This window comes from Grus americana, chromosome 14 (genome assembly GCF_028858705.1).
Source record: "Grus americana isolate bGruAme1 chromosome 14, bGruAme1.mat, whole genome shotgun sequence".
Taxonomy (NCBI): domain Eukaryota; kingdom Metazoa; phylum Chordata; class Aves; order Gruiformes; family Gruidae; genus Grus; species Grus americana.
Genome location: NC_072865.1, coordinates 21047933 through 21074758, shown reverse-complemented (window position 1 = coordinate 21074758; position 26826 = coordinate 21047933). Strand labels below are relative to the sequence as shown.

Sequence of the window (26826 nt, the reverse complement as noted above, 5' to 3'; positions counted from 1 at the left end):
AGCAGAAGTCCGGCAGTGGCCAAACAAGTTGGAGGGTCTTTAACAAACCCCACAGTGTCACGTGCCCCTGCTCCAAAGTGATTTTCCATTTCTAGAGCCCTTTGCCCTGTGCTGAATGAATCAAATCCAGAACTGTCACAATTTTAAAACCTAACATAATATTTAAAGTGATTTGGTTTTGTTCTCAGTTAAATGTGTTTAAAACTAAGTCTGAAAAACTGTGAAAACTTTTATTCTTTAAATAAAGCAGGGGTTGGGGGGTTTCAATTTTAATTTTAAACTCAATGGATTGTTCTACAATAAAAAAAAGGTCTTAATGGAAATTTCAGTGTAAAAAGATCCAAACCTGTAAAAAGTATTGCCAGGTTTTACAGATTCAAGAAGCTCATCTTGCTGTATTGTTGATGTGGTTTTCTTTTTTGATATTCACCACCCCATCTTCGCTCCAACTCCGATTTTTCTATTGTAGGCTTTTGCTGTTTTTGATGCAAACATGGATGTAGCTCACAGCACAGCCCCACAGACAGCTGTGAGCATGGGGGGCACAGTGCAGATCTCGGCCTGCCACTGCCACTGTGTGGGATGAGGAGACAAACTTGAATACCAAGACTTTGCTTGACCAAGACGATCAAAAGCTTCCCCATCGCTCAAGGTCAGACTCATCCTCTCCAACTCCCCTCCTTGAGGTGCATGTTTCTGAAGAAAACGATCACAGAGTCTTGCCCTGCTTCAAGCTTGCGGCCGTGCCAATCTCAGCAGGAGGCTGGGGGATTGACATCAGAGGCAGAAAACAGAAGAAGGGGGATAAACCCAGATCTTCCAGCTCTGTCCCAGGCTGGGAAGCTGCTGAGCTCAGCCAGCATTGCAGACCTCTTCATGGGATACTGAGGACAATGACATGGCAGTCATGGGATGGTTAAACACAGTCAAAGAGAAACAACAGGAGCTGTTCAGGCAGAAATCCAGGCAGTGCTGTCAGCTATAGGCAGGCCCTGAATTGTTCATTCCCATGTTCTCAGCTTGCTAAAAACCTCCTGGGCAGTTTGGTCTTCAGTGGGTATTTGAGGGAGCATCCCAGCCATGCTAGTCAGCCTGCTTATATCTCCATCATTGGCCATTATATCCTGGGTCTACCTGTCTGTGCTGTGGGGACGGGCTCCTATAAATCTCTCTCTATCCATGAGAGCGCAAATAAATCTCCCTTGGATGCATGTCCTGACCAAGAAGGCAACAATAAATTTCCTGTAAGTGGGTGAGAGAGGAGAAACCAGGAAAGAAATAGGGTATTCATACATGTCATTACACCTGCTTGCATGGAAAAAGAAAAGCCTGGCACTTCCCTCTGTCAGTCAGGTTCTGGCTCCGTTTTCCACCTAGCCATTGTCCCTTGCTCCCACCCCAGGGGCTGCCCTGCTCAGCCCAGCTGTGTGCCTGGAGAGGCACGCGCTGCCCAGGCACTGCGCGCTGGAGACCCCCACTCGTGCCTGCACCTCCTCCCCTCCGGACAGCATCTCCCCGTCATGGCTGCCTCCTCCTGGGAGCAGGAGCTGCAAGCACAGTTCCCATGCTGCTCCCTCCCACTTTCAATTCCCCACAGTACTTTTTTCAGAGAGACAATCTCCCTCCATACCACACGCTCACCTTCTCCTCTCTTCATCCCCAAGTTGTTTTATCCCCCTTTCATCCTCCTTGGCTGTATGAATGACAGTCTTCTAGGGTCAGCTGACGGGTTGTCTTCTGTGGCTTTATTGCACTGCCCCAGGGAGAACTGGCCTCACTTGGGGTTTCTGTGCCGCCCCGTTGCACAGGACGATCCCAGCGAAGCTGCAAGCCTGCTGCTGCAGAGGAAGGGGGAACATCCGGGCAAAGACCGCCATTTTACTCGAGGTCTCACGCCCGGTTCAGAAGATGCTCTGTGGCTCCACAGTCACAGGATCCTGTCTGGAAAGATTGTCCTTGCTGCAGAGGTGGGAGTCAGGATGCGTTAGGGGAAGCGCAGCTTCCAGGAGTCCCTGGGACTGCAGCACTGACCAGCCACTCGCTGTCAACAAGCTTTTGGTGGCTCCATCCCCAAGCCAGCTTTGCCTGTCCTGCAGGCTGGAAGATACCTGTAAAGAACCCCCCCCCAAAGTGACCAAAAGGCAGGTGCGTACACAGCCATTCGTTCCATGCTAGTTTCACTTGTTCTCAGCTCAGCCCGGTCGGGTCCCCGGGGGACACGTGGTGGGAGGCCAGAGGAGACACAGCCCACCACTTCCCTTTCCGCAGTCTCAGTGCCAGCGTGACTGGTGACAAAGGGCAGGAAAGTACATTGACTGTTGGAGGACAGAGAGCCAGAGTTCACGTGTGTGAGTGGAGGGGTCCCAGCAGGAGCCCCCCAAGGATCTGTGCTGAGACCTGGGCAGCTTAAGACACATGACCTAGAAGGGTCAGACCTGGAAGGGACCTGGAGGAGCCATTCAAAGTATTTTGACCAGCACAATCAAGTAGAAAACAGCTTCTTTTCAAAGAACAACTGAGTATCTGAGATGCTGCAGCCTGGGAAAGAGGTGGCTGAGGTCTGAAGCCATCAGTGGTCTGCGGAGGAGGAAAGGGCTGGTTGTTCATGTCTCTCCCAGCACAAGAACAGTGGCACGCCAAGCAGCACTAGCCTGTGACAGCTTCAAAACAAGCAAAAATGACTTCACCCAACGTGTAATTGGGCCTCAGTGCCACAGGACACTGTGGGTGCTGACAGTTTACAGGGGATCAAAAGAAGACTGCATAAATCACAGATTGATCCACTAATGTTTATTAAATGGATAAAAACTCTCTCTTAGGCAGGAAGTTCTGGTGCCACAAAGGAAGGAAGAACTTTAATGGCTAAGGGGCATGCAGCACTCAGAGCAGCCCCACGATCTGGGGATGGAGGGATGGTCCATGCTGCCGTCAGGATTTTAAACTCATCATTGCTGAGACATCACAGCCTGGGGTCCAGGCAAGGCAACGGCTCTCCCAAGCTGGGCACATCCCTGGAAAAGCATCCCATCTCCACATGGACTTTATGAGTGAAGATCAGGACCCTGCATAATCTGGAGACAGGGCAATTACCAAATCCTTTGGCCAGGACACCTCCCTGGCTCCCCTGACTGTCACCTCTTTTGTCCCGCAACAAAACTGCTTTGCTGAACGAGTGAGAGACGACGTGTGCTTGGGAGCTGGAGGAAGCAGCTCTCCTGCTTCTGCGAGATTTTACCCAGCACACAGATGGCTCCTCACTGCATCAGAGAGAGACATCCAGTTCACACAACCCAGTGCAACACAGAATATCACAGAGCACTTTATTTTTGCTAGGGCAGGCAATAAAGCAAGCCCCGTCAGTGTGCAGGACCTCTGAGGGCACACTGGTGGTGCCACTGCAGCACTAAATACACCAACTGCAGCACTTTTTAGCCAAGCAACCAAAGCCACTTTTAACACCACCCTGGCACCCGAACCCCATCCCCACAGGCCTCCCGGTGTAAAGCTGTCACTGGGCAGCCTGCCTTTCAGCTGAAGCCAGCAGCGCTACCAGCTTTTGCAGGGCAACAGCATGTGATGCAAGAAACAAGGAGCAAGTGCTGCTGCAGGGCCCATCTTGTTACGCCTGCTGCCTGCCCGCTCGCCGGGAGCAATCCTTTACCCAGGAGATACCAGGGAAAGCACTGCGTTCCTGGCCTGGCTTTTGGCTGGGGACGTGCCACGTGCATCCAGCACCTGCTCCTAACTGCCTCCAGCCTGCACAGGGCCGGCGGCCAGGCCCAGCTCCTGCCTTAATCCACCTCATACCTAAGGCATCTCATAGAGAGCAGCCAGCAGGTCTCCAGAGGTGGGGGAGACTTCAAGCAAATTCACAGCATCTGGCTGCCTGCAAGGGATCTCACCTCCTCTTGCTGCAGGATTTTTATATTCTTTTTCCAGGTTATTACAAATTCTCAGGCATTTCACTGAGACCCTTCCCTGTCTAAACCAAGTCCTGGCTACAGCTGTCCACTCTGCCCACGGCACTGGGATGTCAGGGGAGGCTGATCCCTTCCCCAGCCCCAACCAGTACACCACGGCCCTTCTAGAAACCAGCCCATGTTGTGTCAGGGGCCAGCTCTGCTCTTCTGGATGCTCCCAAGGGTGGAAGTTGTCACGCTCTATGTTAAGGAGAACCTTGAGTGTACAGAAGTCAGCTACGGTGATTGTGAAAGCCTCTGGGTCAAGATCAGAGGGGTTATCTCCAAGGGGCATCTTACAACAGGCATCTGCTACCGACCTCCAAACCAAGACAATAAAGCCAACAAAGCAATATTTGGGTCGCTTAAGCAAGTGCCAACAGCACCTGGTTCTTATGGGCGACTTCAACTGCCCAGATATTTATTGGAAGAACACTACAGTTCTGGGAAAGCGTAGGGGACTGCTTCCTCATACAAATGCTAGGTGGGCCAACCAGGAACGAGGAGGCGCTGCTGGACGTGCTACTCACAAACCCAGAAAACCTGCTTTGTAATATCTCAGTTAGTGATAGTCCTGGCTGCAGTGATCACAATGTTGTGGAGTTTGGGGTCCTGCTGAACACGCTGAAGGTTAGTACTAAGATAAAGGTTTTAGATTTTAGAAGAGCAAACTTCAGCTCGCTCAGAACTCAGTTGGGAGGGATTCCATGGGAAGCTTCCGTGGAGGATAAAGGAGCTAGCAAGTGCTAGTAGTTTTTCAAGAATGCTCTCCTGGAAGCACAAAAACAGTTCACCCTCTTTAAAGGTAAGGGAAGTAGGCAGAGCAAGAGACCCCCTTGGCTTAACTGTGAGCTTCTGAGTCTGCTCAAAACCAAAAGGGAAGCATAGCAGAGATGGAAAAGTGGAGGAATACCCATTGAGAACAACAAGAGCATTGCCAGGGCCTGCAGAGATGCAGTCAGAAAAGCAAAAGCTCAGCTCGAATTGAAATTGGCCAGAGATGTCAAAAACTACAAGAAAGGGTTCTTCAGGTACGTAAACAACAAGTAGAAACAGAAGGATAATATTGGCCAACTGTCAAATAGGAGAGGTGAATTAGTCACCCACAGTGCTGACAAGGCAGAGGTTCTCAACACTTTCTTCACTTCAGTCTCTACCAGCACTGTTGGGCCAAGGCCTTGGGAACAAAAATCTAGGTCAATGCAAACACAGACCCACCGTCAGTGAAGGAAGAGTTGGTATGAGAATTGTTACAGGAGCTTGACCCCTACAAATCGATGGACCCTGACAATATCCACCTGACAGTAAGACAGCTGGCTGACATTGTGGTGAGGCTGCTCTCCATAATCTTTAGAAGTCATGGAGATCGGGGGACCTCCCAGAAGACTGGAAGAGGGCTAATGTCTCCCCAGCTACAAGAAGGGCTTAGAGGAAGATCCAGGAAATTACAGGCCCATCAGTGTTTGTGGTGGGTTGACCCTGGCTGGGGGCCAAGTGCCCACCAGAGCCACTCTATCACTCCCCTCCTTCACTAGACAGGGGAGAAAAAGTACAACGAAAAGCCTATGGGTCGAGATAAGGACAGGGAGAGATCATTCACTAATTATCGTCACGAGCAAAACAGACTGAACTTAAGGAATTCATCTAATTTATTACCAAGCAAAACAGAGTAGAGGAATGAGAAATAAAATCAACTCTTAAAACACCTCCCCCCACCCCTCCCATCTTCCCGGGCTCGACTTCACTCCCGGCTTCAACCTTCCCCCCCTCAGCGGCACAGGGGGACAGGGAATGGGGGTTACGGTCAGTTCGTCGCATGGTGTTTCTGCCGCTTCTTCATCCTCAGGGGGAGGACTCCTCTCATCGTTCCCCTGCTCCAGCATGGAGTCCCTCTCACGGGAGACAGTCCTTCACGAACTTCTCCAACGTGAGTCTCTCCCACGGGCTACAGTCCTTCACGAATTGCTCCAGCGTGGGCCTCTCCCACGGGGTGCAGACCTTCAGGAGCAAACTGCTCCAGCGTGGGGTCCCCCACGGGGTCACAAGTCCTGCCAGCAAACCTGCTCTGGCGTGGGCTCCTCTCTCCACGGGGCCACAGGTCCTGCCAGGAACTTGCTCCAGCGTGGGCTTCCCACTGGCCACAGCCTCCTTCAGGTGCCTCCACCTGCTCCAGTGTGGGGTCCTCCACGGGCTGCAGGTGGAATCTCTACACCCCCTCATCCTTCCTCCATGGGCTGCAGGGGGACAGCCTGCTTCACCATGGTCTTCACCACGGGCTGCAGGGGGATCTCTGCTCTGGCACCTGGAGCTCCTCCTCCCCCTCCATCTGCACTGACCTGCGTGTCTGCAGAGTTTCTTACATCTTCTCACTCCTCTCTCCGGCTGCAAAAGCTCTCTCTAACTGTTTTTTTTCTTCTTAAATATGTTATCACAGAGGCGCTGATTGGCTTGGCCTTGGCCAGCGGCGAGTCCGTCTTGGAGCCGGCTGGCATTGGCTCTGTCAGACACAGGGGGAGCTTCTAGCAGCTTCTCACAGAAGGCACCCCTGTAGCCCCCCCGCCACCAAAACCTTGTCACGCAAACCCAACACAGTGTTACTTCAATCCCTGGGAAAGTTATGGACGGAATGCTCCTGGGGGCTACCACAAGTCGAATGAAGCACATGGCTGGGAAAAGCCAGCACAGATTGACTGAGGGCAAGTCGTGCTTGATAAACTGTATCACCTTCTATGACAAAGTAACCTGCTCAGGTGATGTGGGGTGAGCAGTGGACATTATCTACCTGGATTTCTCCAGGGCTTTTGATACGGTTCCCCACAGCCTCCTCCTGGAGAAACTGATGTGTTACGGTCTAGACAAGTGGCCCATGCAGTGGGTGGGGAACTGGCAGACAGGCTGCAGAGGGTGGTGCTAAATAGCTCCTTTTCAAACTGATGACCTGTCACAAGTGGGGTCCCTCAGGGATCCATACTGGGCCCAAGGCTGTTTAATGTCTTCATGAATGATCTGGATGATGGGATCAAGTGCACCCTGATGACATTTGCAGATGATACTGAACTGAGTGGGGAAGTGGACACTTCAGAGGGGAGAGCCACCCTGCAGGAAGACCTGGATAGGCTGGAAGAGTGGGCTAACAAGAACCTTATGAAGTTCAACAAGGACAAGTGTAAGGTCTTGCACCTCGGAAAACACAATCCCGGAGTGCAGCACAGGCTGGGATCTACCCAGCTGGAGAGCAGCTCTGTGGAGAGGGACCTGGGGGTCCTGGTGGACAGCAAGCTCAATATGTGTGCTGCAGTGACAAAGCAAGCTAACAGGATGCTGGGTTGCATCAACCAGGGCATCACCAGCAGAGATAAAGATGTCATTATCCCACTCTACTCAGCAGTTGTCAGGCCACACCTGGAATACTGTGTTCAGTTTTGGTCCCCGCTGTACAAAAAAGATGTGGACAGGCTGGAGAGGGCCCAGAAAAGGGCCACCAGGATGATCCAAGGACTGGAAAGCCTGTCGTATGAGGAAAGGCTGAGGGAACTGGGTTTGTTCAGCCTTAAGAAAAGAAGGCTTAGGGGAGACCTCATCACTGTAGTCCAGTACTTAAAGGGTGGCTACAAGGCAGATGGAGACTCCCTTTCTACAAGGAGTCACATGGAAAAGACAAGGGGTAACAGGTGCAAGTTGCTCCTGGGGAGATTCTGACTGGACACGAGGAAAATTTTTCACAATGAGAACAATCAGCCATGGGAATAATATCCCCAGAACAGTGGTGGATTCCCCAACATTGGACACTTTGAAGATTTGGCTGGACAGGGTGCTGGGCCACCTTGTCTAGACCCTGCTTTTGCAAAGAAAGGTTGTACCAGATGATCCTTGAGGTCTCTTCCAATCCGGTATTCTGTGATTCGTATGATTCTATGGCTCCCTGCCTTTGCGAGCACCTTTGCCAGCTCAGCAGACAGTTTAGTTATTGCTGCATTTGGACAGTGATTAAACCATGGGTGGTTTGGACAGTCAGTTTGGACCACAAGCAAGAACTAAGCTGTCCAGTGCTGGGGTTATCCCCGCAAAAAAACCTCTAGGGTGAGAAACTACTAATCTCAGTGAGGTGTGCAGTGTAGGTTTGATTTATAGATTGCTTTACAGAGAGTTGATTTCTTTGCCCAACTAAATCTCAGAGGTGTCAGCACCAGCCTGGTTGGAAGTGCCATGGCACTGGTCTGGGGAGGTTGCTTGCCAGGTTTTTTTATACATCTAAAATCTTTTGGCATCATGCGTGACTTCTTGTTCCTTCGTGTCGTGGTTCAACCCCAGCCGGCAACTCAGCCCCATGCAGCTGCTCACTCACTCCCTCGGGTGGGATGGGGGAGAGAAACGGAAGGGTAAAAGTGAGAAAACTCATGGGTTGAGATAAAGACAGTTTAATAAGTAAAGCAAAAGCCGTGCACACAAGCAAAGCAAACCAAGGAATCCATTCCCCACTTCCCATGGCAGGCAGGTGTTCAGCCATCCCCAGAAAAGCAGGGCTCCATCACGTGTAACAATGACTTGGGAAGACAAATGCCATCACTCCAAATGTCCCCCCCTTCCTTCTTCTTCCCCCAGCTTTATATGCTGAGCCTGACGTCATATGGTACGGAATATCCCTTTGGTCACTGGGGTCAGCTGTCCCGGCTGTGTCCCCTCCAGCCCCTTGTGCACCCCCAGCCTGCTCACTGGTGGGGTGGGTTGAGGAGCAGAACAGCCCTTGGCTCTGTGTAAGTACTGCTCAGCAGGAACAAAAACATCCCCGTGTTTCAGTACAAATCCAAAGCACAGCCCTGTACTAGCTACTATGAAGAAAATTAACCCTATCCCAGCCAAAACCAGCACACATCCCCTTGAGGGACTAGCAGCAAGCAGGGAAAAAGAGAACTGTAGTCAAGGCACAATCTTGAAATGCAAATTGTTGGCTGGACAAAAGTTCAGGAAGGACAAAGAGGCAGTTTTGGTGCTCCTGCTTCTTGTTGGCTGTGCAGAGGCACTGAGCAGCACTGGGCTCTCCGTCCCCAGGCAAGCTCAGATATCGCAGATGTCCAGCCTCCACTGGTGACATTCAAATCTCATTCCTGGAGTTCAGGCTCAGTTCTTGGACCAGGCACCACAGCTCTGCTCTGAGCTGCGCACCACAAGCACAGTCCCATCCACAGTGTAGCAGGGAGCCTGGACAGGCTGGGGGCGGCTGGGAGGATTGTTCAGGAGCAAAGTGGTGTGGAGGTGATGCGGCATGGTGGAGAGCATGGGAGCTCTCTTTTTGTCCCCATCCGCAGCTGGCCTGCAAGCTGCAGATGCAATTCCTCTTTGCTCCGATCCTCGCCTCCCTCCAGCCTTGTCATCTGCTTCTGCAGGCTCTGGCAGACAAAACGGCTCTTCCATGCTGCTTTTTTATCGCAGTTAGCACCCCAGCAACAGCTACGTACGAGGCGGGTCTGGGGCTGTGGGGCAAAGGCTGGCTTGGAGCAGAAGTGAAAGAGAAAAATACCACAGGTGTTAGCGTGCTGGAGTAGAACTGAAAGCAGGAGGCCAGGCTCCATGGGCAGGAGAGCCACCCATCTGCGGAGAGACCCATGGGAGGTGGTCTGGGCAGCCAGGCAGACTCCTCCATCGCACCACAGGAGCCAGCTGGAGCTGGTCAGTGAAGCCTGGCCACCAGGGACAACCCAGCACAGGAAGAGGAAGTGATTCGCTTGATGTTTTAGCCAGCCTTGGTGTTGAAGAGGCAAACACCACGTTGGCTATATCCACAGGCCCTCCCCAGGCTAGGAACACGGGTCAGATGCCCTGTAAAGCGGGTTTGCTGCAGTTTGAAAAGTACCACTCCAATAACCTTGAGATGAGCACAAGTAGCACACTGCCAGTCTGTCTGGGCATCTATTCCTTCCTCCTCTGGCAAACCTCTGGGTTTGCAAACGCTTGAATTAAATGTGACCTGTGGGCATGTCTGAATCTAGATCCTTGTGCTGTGTGCCCGCTGCAGCCTGTGGACACCTCCAGAAAGGTGCCTGCGGGTCTGCAGGGACTGTGAAGGCCCCTTGGCAGCCTCCCTGCGTCCACGGGCATTCCTGGGTGGAAAGCAATTGAACCCAGGGCACGTTCTGGACGGTGACCCCCTCACCCAGCCTGTATCTACAGTTTGGCCACACAGAGGCCATGGAAGACCACACTGAAAGCTTTGTTGAAGTGAAGGTTCTCCCCCATTCCACACAGCCAGTTTTCTTGCCACTCCAGTAGTCAGGTTGGTCAGGCACGATGTAACTCCCTGCTGGCTGTTCCCTTCTTGCCCTTCAGGTGCTTGGCAGTGACTGCAGGAGGATTTGCTCAATCACCATCCCAGGGACAGAGGTGACATTGGCCAGGCTGTAGGTCACCAAACTCTCTTTCTCACCCTGCTCAAAGTTGTGTGTGACATTGGCCTTCTCCCACTCATCAGGAACCTCCCGATTGCTACAACCTTCCAAAGAGATCAGAGAGGAGCCTCGCCATGGCATCAGCCAGCTCCCTCAGCATCTTCAAGCACATCCCACCTGGTCCTATGGGCTTGTGTATGTTCAGATGGCTCAAGTGTGCCCTAAGTCAATTTTCCTCTAGCATGGGTAATGCCTCACCGCTGCAGACTCCACTGCTAGGACCAGGGACCTGGGCAGCTTGAGGGCAAACCTCAGCAATAACAACTGAATCAAAGAAAGCTTCGAGCAGTTCAGCTGCCCTGGGTCTGTGGTCACTAGGACCAGGACCTGAGAGGCTTCAGGGCCTTTCTGGCCAGCAAGAGCCTGGCTGCAGGAAGCCACTGCTGTGTCGCCATGCCTGCAGGTACTGCCTCCTGAGCCAGCATCTCCCAGAACTGCGTGGGGTGGGGGGGATCCAGGGTGCTGTGAGTCACCCTCTCTGCTAGAAGGAATTTGCTTCTGTTTCACCCCTGGAAACCTGCTGCACTTAATAAATTCAGTCTCAATAAATTCTGGTTTCCTTCCTCATTCCAGCTCAGCTCAGCCCCATTATGACCTGACAGACGTGTTGGGGCTTTCCAGAGGTGTAAGCTCATGAATATCGAAACCTGCCACATCCAGACAGCGCTGGCCAGCACCCGGATTTCCTGCGGGCTGTGAGACTTCATGGGTGTCCTGTGTGGGAGGGCTCTGCTGCTTTCCGCAAGCTGCCTGCAGCCACAATCGTTCCTTTCATTTTGATTTTTCTCATTGCCGGGAACTGCAGCTCCACCCGTGGCAGAAGAAGCCTGTACGGTGCAGAGGCTCCGGGTCTCTGTCTGTGGCAGCAGCCTCCAAAAAGAGCCGCAGCTGCTCAGGCTGGAGCACAGAGCCCATTAACCATAGTGCAGGAAACGCAGGCAGCGTCAGGTATCGCGGCTGGTAACTGCTCTGGTGAGTGTGGCACGAGGAGTGATGGCCCCATGGCTGCGGAGCAGGGAGGGTTGGCATAGGGATGGCATCGATTTTGGAGTGGGGTGGCCAGCCAGGCTTTGCCTTGCCGAGCCCATCTGGGCACGGGGGCCAGCCCCAAGGTGGCCTGTGCAGCGTGCACAGGCCCCAGAAGTGGCTGCCTCTCAGCAGCATGCAAAGAAAGGGACGGCTCTGTTGCATGCTTTGGGGTGCTGCAAGCGCTGGATGTGCATGTGCATCCCCCTTCTCCACTCCCCACTGCGCTGCTGTGGGCACAGGGGGCAACAATTGCTGCTGACCCCCCCTCTCTGCCACAGATGTCTCGGGAATCATGGCAGCCGAGCCACCCCATCACCTTGCTCATCCCCAAGGCCCGGGGAAGGCGAGCGCAGTATGCCATGTACTTGCTCCTGGCTCTGTGCGCCGCAGCACTGTACATCACCGGGGAGCCCCTCGTGCCCACCGCCCGCAGCCTCACCTCCCACTTTGTGGCCCTGCAGACTGGGGTGCTGCTCAAGGGCACCTGCTACCTGGCTGAAGAGATCTTCCACCTCCAATCCAGGTGAGCAGGGTGGAGGAGGCTGCCTCTGGGGCTCCTGGGGCCGCCCTGGGGAGAAGGGCGTAGCAGCCTCTGGGTGTCGGGAGGGAGCTGCTCCTTCTTACTACTCCCACGTGTACCCTCTTGTGGCAATGCTCTGCTGTGTCCAGCAGCACACGCTGCTCTCCATCAGCCTTCTGTCTTTCTCAGCTCCTCCTCCTCTCCCTTCTCCTGCCTGCCCAGCTGCCCCATTATGCCCATGGACCTCTCCCTCTCCTCTCTGCTGTAGCTCCCTCATGTGCCCTTTACCTGGGGAGCAGATCTCAGCCCCCAGCCTTCCCCCACCTCCCAGTGCCAGAGGGCACGGGGCTGTTGGAGATGATCTCCCCCCACTGTCTGGGGCAACATTGCATCTCTGAGACCCATGGGTGCTGCAAGACACCCAAGCCCTCTCCTGGCTGGGTCCCCCGGGGTGCACTGAGCTGGGTCTCACAGGGATCCCTGGCTCCGAACTGCACTGGGCGGTCAGCAGCACTGGCAGGGAGGTGGGAGCATCCCCTGACCAGTGCCCTGTGGCCTGCAGATGGAGATGGCAGGCAGACAGCCACCAGCCTGTCTTGTGTCTCCCTCTCCCTCCCAGGTACCATGGCAGCTTCTGGAGGGCCCTGAGCGCCTGCTTCCCCCTGCACTGGCATGCACTCATGCTGCTCATCTGTGGCTCAGCCTACGTGGCTCTTCTCGATGGAGATGGGCAGCCGCTCATCCTGCACCTCAGCCTGACCAGCCTGTGCCAGCTCCTCATCCTCGCTCTGGGGCTCCACGTAAGGCACTGATATCTCTAGCCTGGCCAGGCATCCCAGGGAGTGCAGCAGCCCTGAGCGTTCATGGGGGCACGTGGCCCAGCTCTGCGCAGCCCCTGCATGTACAGCCCACCTGCATGCAGCTCCGCAGCGGGAGAAACACTCTTGTTAGCTCAGCCCCAAAGAGCTGATCTCCTCGGCCTCATGCTGCCACACGTACCGGCAGGAGGGGCAGGCTGCCTTTTAATGAGCACTGCCACCCCGGGGCACTGGCAGCAGCCCTGCTGCAGCCAGAGCCCCGCTGACACAAAAAATGGGTATTTTTAAATCTGTCAATCAAGCTGGTGCTTGGGGGGAAAGGGTAGACCTGTGTGGTCTCCACAGGGTTAATTATCAGGCACGCTGGGGGTGGCAGAGCCAAGCTCCAGGTACCTCTGCAGCATTGGTGGAGCTGGAAGGGGAGTGGGGTCACACAAGCTACAGAAAGGTGCTTTGGGGAGGGCAGCTCTCAGGTGCGTGTGGAGTTTCAACACCTGTTTCCACCTAAATGAACACATAGAGCTGGCAAGGGCCACCGGTGGCCCTGGAAATCCCCCATCAGACACTGGGATGTCTCCTCCCGCATGCTGGAAGTACTGGGCTGATGCACAAGCTGCACTGGGACACGCAATCCCAGTGGAGGGTGCAGCCAGAAATGTGTCCAGCTCACTCCAGCATCAGCTTCCTCATCTGCAGGGGCTGTGTGGGCCATCGAGGACTCTTGGCCTCGCTGCCCAACATGGTGGTGGAAGGAGGCAGCAGAGCTGGTCACCCTGCAGATCTCTTTGGAGAGGGCGGCTGCTCTCTGATCCCTGCAGAGAACCGACTGTTGCAGAAAAGCCCAGGTGGCTGCTTTCATCACCACTGGTCTGTCTTTCCTTCCCTCCACAGAAGCCCTCAGCAGTGGAAATATCTGAGATGTCTGAGAGGTCCAAGCAGAACGTCGCTCATGGGCTTGCCTGGTCTTATTACATTGGGTACCTAAAAATAGTCCTGCCACGTACGTAGCTGTTTCCCTGCATTATCATGCCTACAGATAGAAATAGCTCCTAATAACAATCCTCCCACTTTTACAGTGTTAGCAGGGAAATGGGGAGCAAGGTAGAAAGCAGCTGTGCTCACGCTAGGCACCTCTGCCCGACGCTGTCTTCCACCAGGGGTGAAAAAGTCAATGGAGGAATTCAGCAGAGCCAACCCCAATTTGCTGGCATACAGGGAGACCTGGAAGCTCCACATCTTGGTCCCTCTGAGCTGTGACATCTATGATGACCTGGAGAAAGCTGACAGCAATATCAAGTACCTGACAGACCTCACTGAAACCACCCTGACCCGAGCTGGCACCAAGAAAAGGGTCTACAAGCACAGCCTCTACACAATCAGGGATGAAGACAAGAAGGTATATTGAGCACAGCATTGGGAGAGCAGGCGGCATGCATCAGCCCAAAGGTCTTCCTGGCCTCAGATCCCAGCCCAGAAGTGGCCGTGAGGGCAGGATAGTGTCCCCTCTCCTATTAGATACACCCAGCTTTCAGCAGACTTCTGCAAGATGGAGAGGTCCTGTCCGTGCTGGCCATCTGCATCCCTTCCTCGTGGCTGCCTCGCCCCTGGCTCAGCCCTTGCAGGGATGTTGGGCTCACTTAACCCCTCCTGCAGTCGATTTAAGTCTAGAAAACAGCAGAAAGCTGAGCAGAAAAAAAGCAGATGTGGGCTCCAGAGCACCAGTTCCCATGGGACGAATGAATATTTCCTTTTGTTGTGAAGAGGTGCTTGAAAATGTCCGTGTGAGTCATTATATAATATGACTCTCTCCCTTTCCCCCAGTCACCTCTTTTACAGGCCGATGAGCCCTAAAATCCCTCCATCTCACATTGCATTCATCTCCTGCCACATCTCCAGGCAGATGGGCCTCTGCCCCTGCTCCCTTGGAGGAGGGAACACACTGGTCCTGCTGACACAGCTGTGGACAGAAGCATCGGCAGAGACTCCCCAATTTGTGCTTTGATGGTGGCTGAGCGTTGAGCTGCTGCTTTCAAAGCCCTGCCTGCAGGGACTCCAGAGCCTCTTTCCTGGCCCTGCTACTGGGGAAGTACAGTCAGCATTGGGTTCTTCCTGCTATGATGCATGCACTGACGCTGTTTTATCTGCTGGTCTTCTGCTGAGTCACTCAGCACCAAGTGAGCTCGAGCAGCTCTGCAGCATGGACCTGTCCTGACCCGCTGCATGTTGTAAGTAAAATCTGTCCCTCAGCTTGCCACCCAGTCGCTGGTGAACGCGTGCATGGCAGCGATGCAAGCTCCCATCCTTGGCACCTCCTCCGGGTCACTGTGGCAACTGCCCTCCGAGGGTGGTAGCTCTTCCTGCTACTCTGCATTTACCCAGGGATCTCATCCCTCTTCCATCTAATACACTTTATTAAACTTTCCAGTTTGCCCAGTACAAGACTAACTGGTAACCCTGCTCCTCCTTAGAATTTTTATGGCCTTAACAAATCTCTCCTCATTTGTTTGATCAGCTTCCTTCTGGCTGTGCATTCATTTGCCAACGTTTATCCTCTTCTCCATTCTCCTACTCTCCGTTAGGATGCTCAGACTTCCCCTTCTCTAGCAGAAAAGCCACCAAGAAGGTGTGATCAGACACGGGCAAGGGGCGTCTCCATGGAGGACCAAACTCCATGGGAAAAATCACTCCCCAGGCTTGGGAGTGCTGCCAAAGCCAGTGGCTGCACCCTGGGGCCCTGCGGGAGGGAGGCAGCTTGCTGAGCCCACCCGGTGCACGGGACACAGCCATACCTGCCTCCCTGCCAGGCCAATTGCTCTTTCCCTGCTCAACACAGGGCAAGGGGACACAGGGGCCAGAACCAGTGTCCCCATCCCGGGGGCACAGCACACAGCACCAGGGCAGGGCGGGGAGCTGCCGAGGGGTCTTGAGGGCTCTGCCCATCACCAGGGCCCCCAGCAGCCCTTTGCCGGATGCACTCCTGACCCCGTGTCTTTTTCTTCTGTCCCTGCAGCTCTGGCACTGCGCAGTGGAGTATGCCACTCCGCTGCAGTCCCTCTATGCCATGTCCCAGGATGAGTGTGCTGCCTTCAGCCGGGAGGACCGCCTGGAGCAGGCCAAGCTGTTCTACAGGACGTTGGAGGAGATCCTGAAAGGCTCCAAGGAGTGCACGGGTACCTACCGGCTCATTGCGTATGAGGGTGAGTGCAGAGGAGAAGAGGGCAGGAGTGCCCAGCACAGCGGCTGTGCTCCTCCAGCCCCGAGTGACCTCAGATCAGAGCTAACAAGGGGAAGTAGGCAGGATCCTGGTACCCACGGTATCCCCACTTGCACAGGCATGGGGGTCCCTGCTGCAGTGGGAGGAAGGGGCTGCTTCCTGACAGAGAAGGACTGCTTGCTGCAGGTCTTGGAGGAGTGGGGAGGATGCTGACAGACCTGGTCCCTGTTGAAGTCCCCAGAGGCATCTGAGACAATCAGTCTTCTGCTGGGGCAGCAAGAACGCTCCCTCAAGGGTTAAATAAACAGCGGGCTTCCAGGAGAAGGTGCAGCTCCCTTCACTGCTGACGTTCCTGGGAGAAACCCTGGGGCCGTCAAGCCCTCCCCAGCACTGGGATCAGTGTTGGTGTGTGTGCTGGCTCAGTGGCATTCCTCCTGACAGGGGACAAGGAGCAACGCTATCCCTTCTCCCTTTTAATTTCACTTCTGCTCACCTCTGCCAGAGCAGCAGAGCTTGAAAACAGCTTGCTGATTCTTGCTGAAATTAATCTCATTGTTTTTCAGAGGAAATTCAGCGCTCTCCCTGATGGGTTAGCAAGGTAGTTCCCATCACAAAAAGCACTACTGGGAAACCAGCACACAGTGCCTATAATTTACTCTCCTTCCTGTACTTTGTGTTTTATTTTCTTTCTTCTGGTGTGCTAAAAGGGGGAAGTGAGAACCGTATTTTGATTTCTCAAGAAATTTTCCCTATTTTGGGGCATGTCCCAGAGACTCTGCTCTGCTCCCTGCCCAGACTCCTGCCTCAGGCCAGGCCAGTGAGGGTAGGTTTTGTCTTCCTTCTGTTTCAGAGTCGGGCGAAGCAGAGAGCCACTTCTTGTCCAGAGAGATCCTCTGGCACCTCCAGCAGCAGCATCGTGAGGAGTACACCATGTACGAGGGGAACCAGCCGCACAACCCAAACACAACCCTCAGCTCAACAGAGCTCAACCTCCAGATAAGTCAGTCAGACCTGCCACAGCCTCTGCGAAGTGACGGCTTCTAAAGCGCCCGCGATGCCCAGCCCCACACCGCTGCCTCAGGGCTCCGGTACCCCTTCCCCAAGCCTTTTCTTCTTGCAGCAAGTGCCACCCATGGCAGCGATCCCCAGCCTCCTGCAGGAACTACCCACCAAAACTTCCTTTGCATCATGTTCACTGGAAATAGCTGACTCAAACCACAATCCTGTGACATACTTCCCATTTTCTTTGTTATGTATATCTCATATATTAATCCATGGATTATTTTTTTTTTTTAAATCTGCTTTGATTCATATCATATAAAGCATTTTCCTCTGGAATGAGTTGCATTATCCTGAATCTCGGGCATGATGTGCAGTCTGGCCTTGGACATCCTGTAGTGTTGGACAGGGCTTTGGAAATCCCAGCCACAAGTGTGCATGTGTGCGCTGGGTCCAACACATCCAGCCAGCATGGCCTGGCTAGTCTGATGGCTTCTGCAGGCACGAGGAGCATGTGCAGGACTTCCAGGGTACCCTCCAGCCTGACGGACTGTGCAGTCACACCCCAACATCCTCACTGGATGTGGAGGTGAAAGAGGAGGTCAGGCATGGGGAACTCTGACATTCGGTGGTACCACAGTGTGGGAAACCTCCCTGCCTTTGCTCTATCCAGTAATTTCATGCTGAGAGCCATCTGTGGTGCCTGCTGATGTCCTTCATGCCCATATTTCTCCCAAGCACTCTGCAGAAGTGTTTCTCCGGCCCCAAAGGATGTGCCAGACCACCTGGAGCTCTGGGAAAGGGGCAAGGTGCAGTCCTGCATGAGGTTTTTTGGTGCAAGACATCACATGTTGGGCTGCTCAGCCCTCTGTGCCTGGGGGTAAGGTACCCCCAACAAGCCCAGCAACCCAGGCCCTCCCTGCCTACTCGGGCCCCAGTTCATCAGGTAGAAGCAGGGCAGAGGACGTGCAGCAGGTCTGCTCAGCATGGCTGAGACAGACAATTTCCTGGCTCTGCTCATCTAGATGCTCCTCCAGGATCTGGCTGGAGATGCCCAGGCTAAAAAAAGGGGCTGCACCCATGCCACATTTGCTGGAGAGACCCAGCTTGTGAGGGACGGAACCTCCTCTGGGGACACTGCCAGGGCCAAGCAAGCAGCTGAGAAATACAGTCCCCATGGTGGGCTACTGCCAGGAGCCATCCCAGCTGGGAAGACAGCAAAATCCCAAAGGTGCTCCACATGACCTGGGCCAGCCATGGGGCAGGGGAGCCAGCCAGTCCCTCAGGCAACCAAGCACGAGTGATGCAGCATGGCCAGAGCTGTGTGCCGTGAGGCAGAATGGTGGCTCCAGGGCTTATTGCTTGCCAGAGATCACGGCATAGCTTTGCTGTGGTGCAGCTTGGCAAGGTCACAAAGCAGGGGCCAGAGCTGTGCGCCCACTGCTCCATGCCTCAGTTTCCCCTTTTGCCAAGAGCTGAAGGAGGATCTAGCCGGCCAGTTCTGCCCTGGGAGGGAAGAGGGGCAGAAGGCAGCTCAGTTGGCTTGTGACCCTCTGATGTTGCAGCACCCCTACACGGATACGACCCCTTTGGTCCCTCCCAGCTCCCAGGACTGATGTCCCTTGAAAGCTCCCATTCACCCTCAGCCTGAACTTCCAGCACCTGGGCCCAGCCACAGCTGCGACCATCCTTTGGGCTAGCCATGGAAACCCTGAGGGGACTGTGGAGTCCAGGGGCCCAGCAGAGGTGACCCAGCCATGTGGCTGAGGATGGCAACAAGAGTGCCATGCCTGGTTCCCTCCTGGCTCAACTCACAGCTTCCTGGGTGACTCTGCCCAGATCCAGACACACAAAAGCCCTAGGATGCTACCACCTCTGTGGATACTGGTGAGTCTCCAGCTAAGCCAGACTCTCTGCCACTATTTTTCCAATGTCGTTCGGGTCCCTCAAGTCCTGTCTGGACCTGGTGGACGATGGCCTGGTGCCAGGTATGTGATCTCTCTAACAGCAGGCTCAGGCTCCTCACTGGAGCTGTGGCTGCCCAGCCTTGCCATGTCCTTGCCTCGTGGCTCCTGTCAGCAGCACCCAGCAAGCTGCTCCTTCCAGGAGCCCAGCTTCCACTGGTGTGAGCATGCACAGCCTGTGCAAGGGCTATGATGCACTGAAGGATAACAAAACCAGGGCCAGCCGCAGCTGTCAGGATCACAGCAGGGCACTGGGTTTCTCTGTCACTCCCAGGCCAAGGTGGAAGTGTTTGTGGCTGAGCAGGCTCACCCAAGACGGAGAGATGCTGATGGAAAGGGCTGAGTGGGTACAGGCTGGGGCTGAGCCCACGCCCCCACTCCTGCCCTTGGCTGCCCAGCTCCTTTTACTCCGATACCTATTTGTGCTTGCAGACCCGTCCCAAAGATGCTGAATGCACTTTCCTCTGCCCATGGCTCCCAAGGGAATGGTCACACTGGGACACTCTTGGACAACTTGCACCACCCTGAGCTGGGAATAGGCCGATGTTTTACCCTTCAGCAGGAAGGTGGGTGCCCCAGCCAGACACCCAGCCTGGGAGGCAGAGGTGCCTGGGGAACAACCCTGAGACAAACTAAACAGCCAGACATTTGTGTTACCACTTCCTCACGTACCTGGTACAAGAGCCTTGGTGCTGGTGGGGGGCTGTGTGCATGGGCCTCCCAGCAGGCAAGAATGCAGCTCCAGTGGGCAGCACGACACAGCAGCAGATGCTGGGAGCCTGGTTTAAGAGCAGCCTGCCTGGGCTGCCTCCAAGGGCAGCTCAAAGGGCTCTGCCATGACAGTGCTGCTTCAGCCTTGTTTGCTCCACAAAGCCCACTGGGCTCATCTCAGAAGCGTAGCCTCACCACCCAGTATTGCCCTCTGAGTGGATGGAGAAAAAATGGGACGTACTATTTTGAGCAGATGGATGAAAGCTTGGATGACTGCAATTTCTGCTGGGAAGAAGGCAGCCTGGAAAACCCTCCTGCTGCAGTCAGCCACCAGCGGCCACCAGTGGCTCAGCCACATGAAGCCTGCAGAGCTGAGCACTTCGCAGCCACCCAGAGACCTAGCAGCACTGTTACATCCAGCTGGCAAACCAAGGCACAAAGGGCCTATAACTCAGGCCCTTAACCACCGTTTGAAGCCTCTGGGATTCAGTAGGGCCCTGGGACCTGCTCAGGCTCCCAAGCAATAAGCCCAGGGCCAGCGAGCACCTCGACATCCTTCCCCTCATGCAGTGCCAGTGCAGCAAGGCTCCAGGGATGCCTGCGAGCCCTCTGAGACCTGCACGACAGCGTTTGCTGGCCCTCGCAGGCTGGTACCACGCTCTCAGCCTGGAAGTACACTTGGTGCTGAGACCTTCTGCCCCCAGTGTGACCCTGAGTAAAGAGGATTCAGCTACAGCTTATTCCTCTCATCTAAAGCCACTCATGAAACAGCTCCAGTTCCTTCTGTCTCTCCCTAGCTTTTCTTCCCAGGACAAAACTGCTCTTACCTGGCAGCTGCCTCTCAGCAAAGCACTCCAGGTGAATATCAGGGCTCTACCTTTCACACACATGGGAGAACACGGTGGGAGATGCCTCTCCCCAATGCCAGCCCAGCAAGCTTACAGAGGAGATTCAGCCGCAAGTTGGTCCCGCTGGGACTGGGAATTGGAACCCATTTCAGGATTCAGTAAAACCTTAATCTGCAGCCTAATCTCTGGGTACTGCATCTGTGCAAAAGACAAAAATGACAGATGAAAGGGCTGTTAAGGGAGGGTTTGTGACAGCAAAGGCCACTGCAAAGAGCCAGCTCCTCTTGGCCTGCTGGTTTGCAGGAGCGTCGGGGACCTTTGTCAAAGCCTCTCGGATGTTCCAAGTACCTGGTGCTGCACTGGCCGGAGAGGGGAGAGCTGTGCTGCTGCAGGCAAAGGACCTCCTGCTCGTGGTAGGAGAAATGTTACCCCTGGGTGCATCGAGCAGAGTGCTGCACCCGAGGGGTCTGGCCCTGGGGCGCGGGCAGTTGGACGTGTGTCCTGATCACCCACCTCCTGCTTCAGAGCAGTGTTCCCAAGGGCACAGAGCATATGCTGTGGGCACCTGCTGAAATTAGAGGTAAATGCATGGCATCAGGGCTGAGCTCAGCAACCAGGGCACAGCCAGAAGCAGCTGCATGAGCAGCAAAGCCAGCGCCACCACAGTACTCGAGGGTTTGCACCTTCAAATCCAGTGGGGATCCTCGTGGGGCATGAACACTGTCTCCTTTCTAACTTCCTGCTCCCTTCCCATATGGATGCTTCTTATCTTGCCCATTACCACCTTCAGTCAGATTGGGCTGAAGACAACTGATTAGCTCAGCCCATATTAGCAGGGGACAGGTAGAAAGACAGGCACAAAACCAGAGGAAATCTGACAGCGCAACCTTGTTCCAGCAGAAAACCTGCTGCCAGCCAAAGGCTCAGCTCCTGCCGCTGCTCAAGGGCAAAGCCAGGGCCAAGCAAATGGCAAGGTGAAAGCCTTTGCTAGCAGAGTGAATCACAGGCAGAGCTGAATCAGAGGCAGGAAAATCAAACCTCACAAGAAGTGGAAGCTTGCTGCCCAAGCTGGCAGATGATAATAATTTTCCCCTTGAGCTCCCTAACAGCACAAGTCAGCTGACTTTTTGCTCTAATTGCAGTGTTCCCCATCAGACCTGACTCAGGACTCCCCAGCTTCTGGGGCGGCTGAAGGTGCCGCAGGGTGTCGGCAGCCCAGACACAGCCTGGCCCGCTGCTGGCATGCACCAGCAAGGCAGTGGTGCTCCCTGCACAGCCCCGTGCCCTCATCACCACTGTGCCCCCTGCCATGAGGGGGCAAAAGCCCCACATGTCCCTGGTCACCACACAGTGCTTGGACACGGTCTTGCTTCAGCGATGCCCCATGCTCCAGTACCATGGCTGCCAGTGGGACATAGGGGTATGCGAGGGGCACAGCCAGGCACTGCCCTGATCTGGAGCCAAACATGCAGGGACTGCCAGGGCCGTGAGAGGTAATGAGCAGATTTAGGGGACATCTTCAACCTGAGCCACCAAAGCACAAGCTGTGGGGACAGAAGCATGGCCCCAAGCCATGGAGAGGTGCCTGGTACAGGGCTACAACCCCCAGCTATTGCTCATCCCCGGTGCAAATGGGATGTGACACATGGATGGGCTCGGTGTAGCAGTGAGAGGTGGCTGGCACTGCTCTCACCCTACCTTTCTCCCAACACCCTGACTGCTCCAGAGCCTGAGCAGCTCTTCTCTGCCCTCAGGATGAAGGAGAGGCATCAGGGAGCAGCACACCCATGCCTGAGCCATATGGAGCAGCAATGCCACCATACCTCAGCAAGGTGAGCTGAGCAGGTCCAAGGTCCACCACCATCCAGCAACAATGAGGCAGGTCCAAAGTGGAGCAGGGAGGTATGTTTGCAGTCAGGGTCCAGGTAAGCAAGGCACAGCACAGCTTTACCCTCCCTCCAGCCAGGGCTAGGGCCACCGCTGAGCTTGGACACAGCTCCGGAGCAAGGGTGAGGCCTCTTTGAAGCTCTTCCTCACATCCAAGCTGTTTTCCCATTAGGTTTTGTTAGTGCATTTGGATGTAAATAAGCCCAGCTCCTGTTCATTTGCAATCACGGAGCTGGCCAGGTCAGCAGTCCTTTCTGAGGCGTGCTTTGGTCTTTTCTCCTTGTGTGTGACCAGAAATCACTATTAACTGTCTGTAGTGATCCATCCGTCCTGCTCCATACAGCAAAGAAAAGACTTATTTTTTAACCTCAGGGTGGCTGATATATGACTTGTCTCAAAGACCCATTGCAGAGCAGGTGCTCAGGCTTTCACCATGAACTTAGAAAAACTGATCTTCAGTTTTTCTGCAAGAGATGCACGTGCCTATCACAAGAGTGTCTTTACTCCTGCTCTTGTACGTCTTGTCCTTTACCTCAAATGAAAAGCCACCAGTGCAGACCAGTGCATTCATATTTGCATGAATACAGCAACTGACTGGGACAGAGGGATGGGGAGGATGGAAGCAGAGTGCTCCCAAATTCTTGCCTTTTGGTTTGGGAATGGTGAATTTAGGATTTGGTCGCATTCCCCTTACTGCCTAAAATCTCTCTGAACTTTCTGAACAGTTTATTCTCTGGAGGGATGTGTATATTAAAGATCACTGTACTGGAAGTCCTGGGAATTTTCAGGATGACTTGAGCTACATGGAGTGATATTTAAAGCAGGGGATCAAGCTGAAAGCTGCCTTGTTCTCGCTAGGTTCAGGACAAGAAGTGGTTTTGGCTCAGGAGCCAGTTCCAACTGACACGGCCATGGTGGATGGCAGAAGTCAGCAGGAGCACCGGGCACTCCTCACCAGCCTGGCGTCAGGCACATAAGCACCCTTTTGGAGGGCGAACACATTGCCCAGGAGGGTGCAGTCTGCTGAAAGCAGGGCAGCACCTCTGAGAAGCTGCCTTTCCCAGGTGTCCTTTGGGATTTTTTTTTAACTCTTACCTCTGGTGCAGGTAAGAGTTGTCAGCATCCCAGCTAATGCTGACATCTTCATGACTCTGGGTTTTAAGGCCAGAAAAGAGAGTTCCTCTGCTTCTGTTTTACTGCTGGGTTTTGGGGTTGAGAGGTCAGTGTCTGTATGACCCTCAAGAGCCCACCCCTGTAAATGACAGTGGTAGCAGGTACCATCATTCAGCCCAGTGCTAAATAATTTCAGGAAGAACTACTGGTAATTAAAAGATGCCCCATGCCATCCAGGTCCCTGGCTTCCTGCTTCTTTCTATGACACAAAAAAAGCACTGGCACATCAGCAGAGAAACTTCCCTGCTGGTGTTTTTCTGCTGCTTTGGAGACTTGGGAATGGTCTCATCCCTCTGTTGGCAAATGTTTGCTTGGTGTGGGAGGACGAGGTTCCCTGTCACCACTGCAAATCACTGATCTCTAGGGTCACATTGCTGTTTGACCTCAGCAAACCTGGCCCATCTGGGCTTTGATTCACATAAAAGATAGCAAACTGTCATCTTTCTTGCAGGTACCTGCTTGTTTTAACTGTCCAATTTCCACTTTGAATGCGTTGTGACTGAACGTACCAATAAACTGGAGTCACCTGGTTCCTTTTGCAAATCCCCTCAAACAGGAGATGGTGCAGAACTGCAGTTCAACCTGAACTATGCAGAACCTGCATTGAGATGAAGAAACCGTTACTCATGTGGCAGATGCTCACAGGAAGCAGTATCAGAGCAGTATCATGCATGGTCATGGGAGTGATTGCATCCCCTGTGCATATGGTCCTCTGCTATGGGATGTGCTCTGCGAGGGACACAATGATTTGAAGCAGGAAACACTATACAGTTCTTCTGGGAAATCTCATCCATTTTGTTGCTGGTTTGCAATGGATGTGGGCACCTGAAACTGGTTTGGATTGCTTCTGCTCCAGTGCTGAACAGCAAGAAAACTTTTAAAAGTCATGTCATGTTGCTCATCAACAGCAGAACGTGGCCCTTACTGCAGACTGGTTCCTTCAATCTGGTGACTCTTCTTGGCAGTGACATCTTCTTCAGCAGTGACATTTTTTAAGTCCTCTTAAACATATCTAGATATCAGTTCCTTGGCATCCAGCGTCACTCACAGTTTGGGAGTGCGTTACTATTTGCCATGTGGAAATGACCCTTTTTGTGTCCAGATTTAAGCATTTGCACAGTTTCTCTAGCCCTAAGACTGTGCTTAAGTCACTGCTTCACTCAGAATCAGAAGAACTTACTGAGTCATTTGAATTCACTGTTTGTGGTGAGAACTGGAGTTGATCAAGTGCTGTACAAAATGCTTACATACTCACGTATCATTATTAGCAGCTTCAGGAAAGACACGTGGCTTAAAAGAAAAGATGCAGCAGTCCTTGCTCTTGGCTATACTCCCACTTAGTGATGCATGAGTATGAGCAGCTGATCCAGATGCTGGTTTTCGCCCTCTTGCTGTCTGTGCTTGTGGGACCTGGTAAAGAGTATTCTTAAAATGCGACTGGATCATGGAATATGTGCTGAGATTTCTCATTTTTGCTTACATTCCCAGTAACTACTGTCTGCTGAAGTCTTATGCCAAGTATGCATTTTGGCTGTAATGTTTCTTTCTCACTGAAGAGCCAGAGTCAGTTCTGATGCTTTAAAAATGTTATGCAGTGGCTTGATTATAAATGTTGGCATTAACAAAACTGATCTCCCAGAACACCCCCAAACCTGACTCAGGGTAAGGCCATCACTGGCGCTGAGGTAGGAAGTGTTCTCAGTTTTGCTTGTGCTCCCACCCCTCCACCTTCGAGAGCTACAAACCCATCCTGACACTTGGGCCCTGAGGCCTTTGGGCAGAAACCTTCTGATTGTTTGAAAAAGGTCAAATTATGGAGCCTTGCAAATACAGGATGCTTCTGTATCTGGGGGAGAAGCCGCCAAAGGTAACAATTTCTGAAGTCTGACAATAGCTAAAAAGATTCCTCAGGACCTACTTTTATTTGTGCCCTTAAATCTCATATCCATGTAGTTTCTAAAGAGCAGCTGAGTTTGGTTAATAACTGCAGATCCAGAGCAAAGAACACTTTTACAACCAGCTCGTGCAGCGGTGGTCACCTCGTGAGGCTGAAATAAAACAAGTTATTGGGAAACAGGTGTGCATGCCAGCCAGGGAGTGTTGTGTGCTTCGATGGAGAAAAACGCGCGCGTTGTCTGCTGCAGAATAGTGCTTGTGGGGTTGGTGATGGGTACACCTTTCATGAGGAAACAACTACAGCAAGCGAGCAGCCATGACGGTTCAACAGTGCTATGCTGCCCTCAAGTGTTGCTTTTTTAACAATATCCACATTTTCAAACAAGTGCACTAAGTTGCGCTTTTCAAGTTTTGTGGTTGTTCTCCAAGAAAGGCCCTTCAATCACATCGATTTTTATTTTTTTTAACTTTTCATGTAGCAAAAATCCTGCTTGGAAAGCGGGCTCATTTGAAGTGGCTGAGGAAAATGGCAGGTTCACCAAGTTCATGCCTGTCTGTGGTTGAAGTCTGGCATCCTGCGAAGCAAGGAAAACAGCAGCTCAGTGCTTCAGCTGTCAGCCACAGCTGGACTCTCACATCTCTTGGACTTAAACCGTCTATTAATTAACTGCCTCTGCTTCGTTGTGCACCTGCTACTGACTCCGCAGTCCCTTTCATTTCCTCCTCCCAGTGGTTCGGTGGGAGCAGTATAATATATATGGGGAGTGTGTATAAATTAAATTTGAGAGCCACTCTCTGACAGTCCAGAAGCCTTTACAGGGCTGTCTCAATGCTCTTGCGTGCTGCCTGTTTTAGTACACAGCTCTGCCTGAAAATTCACACCTTTAAGTCCTTGAGCCTTTAAATCCTGGTGTAGCATCCATGGGGGTAACACATACATAAATCCCAACATCCCAATTTTTAATTAAATTGTTACCCAAGCATCTGAAATATGCACTTTGCAGAATTCCTCAGCCTTGCTCGTAGTTCTGTAGTGCCAACTTCCCAAGCTGACAGTGCTGCAGCTTGTGTTTCACTAGCACCTTCAACAGATTTGTTAGATGGAGTACAGTTCCCAGCGGTGCTTAGGTCTCACGGAAAGGTGAACAAAAACATGGAAAAACAACCGAAAGCCCCAAGTAGGGAAGCAGGAATTATTTCTGGGTGCCAGTTCGGGTTCACAGGTGGTTTAGGGGTCCCTTCTTGTGGCAGGGCTTTACTAAGCCAAGCCTCTTACTAGCAAAGAGAGAGCTGCCAGCTCTAGCCTTTAGATAGTAACTTCAAGGTGTTAGTTTTAGGGAGTCATTTTTGTTCTTTGCTCATCAA

At 53.2% G+C, this 26826-nt stretch overlaps 1 protein-coding gene across 1 annotated transcript; it reads left to right on the top strand.

Annotated features, from left to right (window-relative positions):
* Positions 1 to 11105: 11105 nt before the first annotated feature.
* Positions 11106 to 17311, top strand: STING1 (stimulator of interferon response cGAMP interactor 1). Its single transcript, XM_054842303.1, has 7 exons — positions 11106 to 11374; positions 11710 to 11954; positions 12571 to 12751; positions 13661 to 13769; positions 13927 to 14165; positions 15780 to 15966; positions 16834 to 17311. The coding sequence occupies exons 2-7, from the start codon at positions 11710 to 11712 to the stop codon at positions 17025 to 17027; spliced, it is 1155 nt and encodes a 384-aa protein (XP_054698278.1). The 5' UTR covers positions 11106 to 11374; the 3' UTR covers positions 17028 to 17311.
* The last annotated feature ends 9515 nt before the right edge of the window (positions 17312 to 26826 follow it).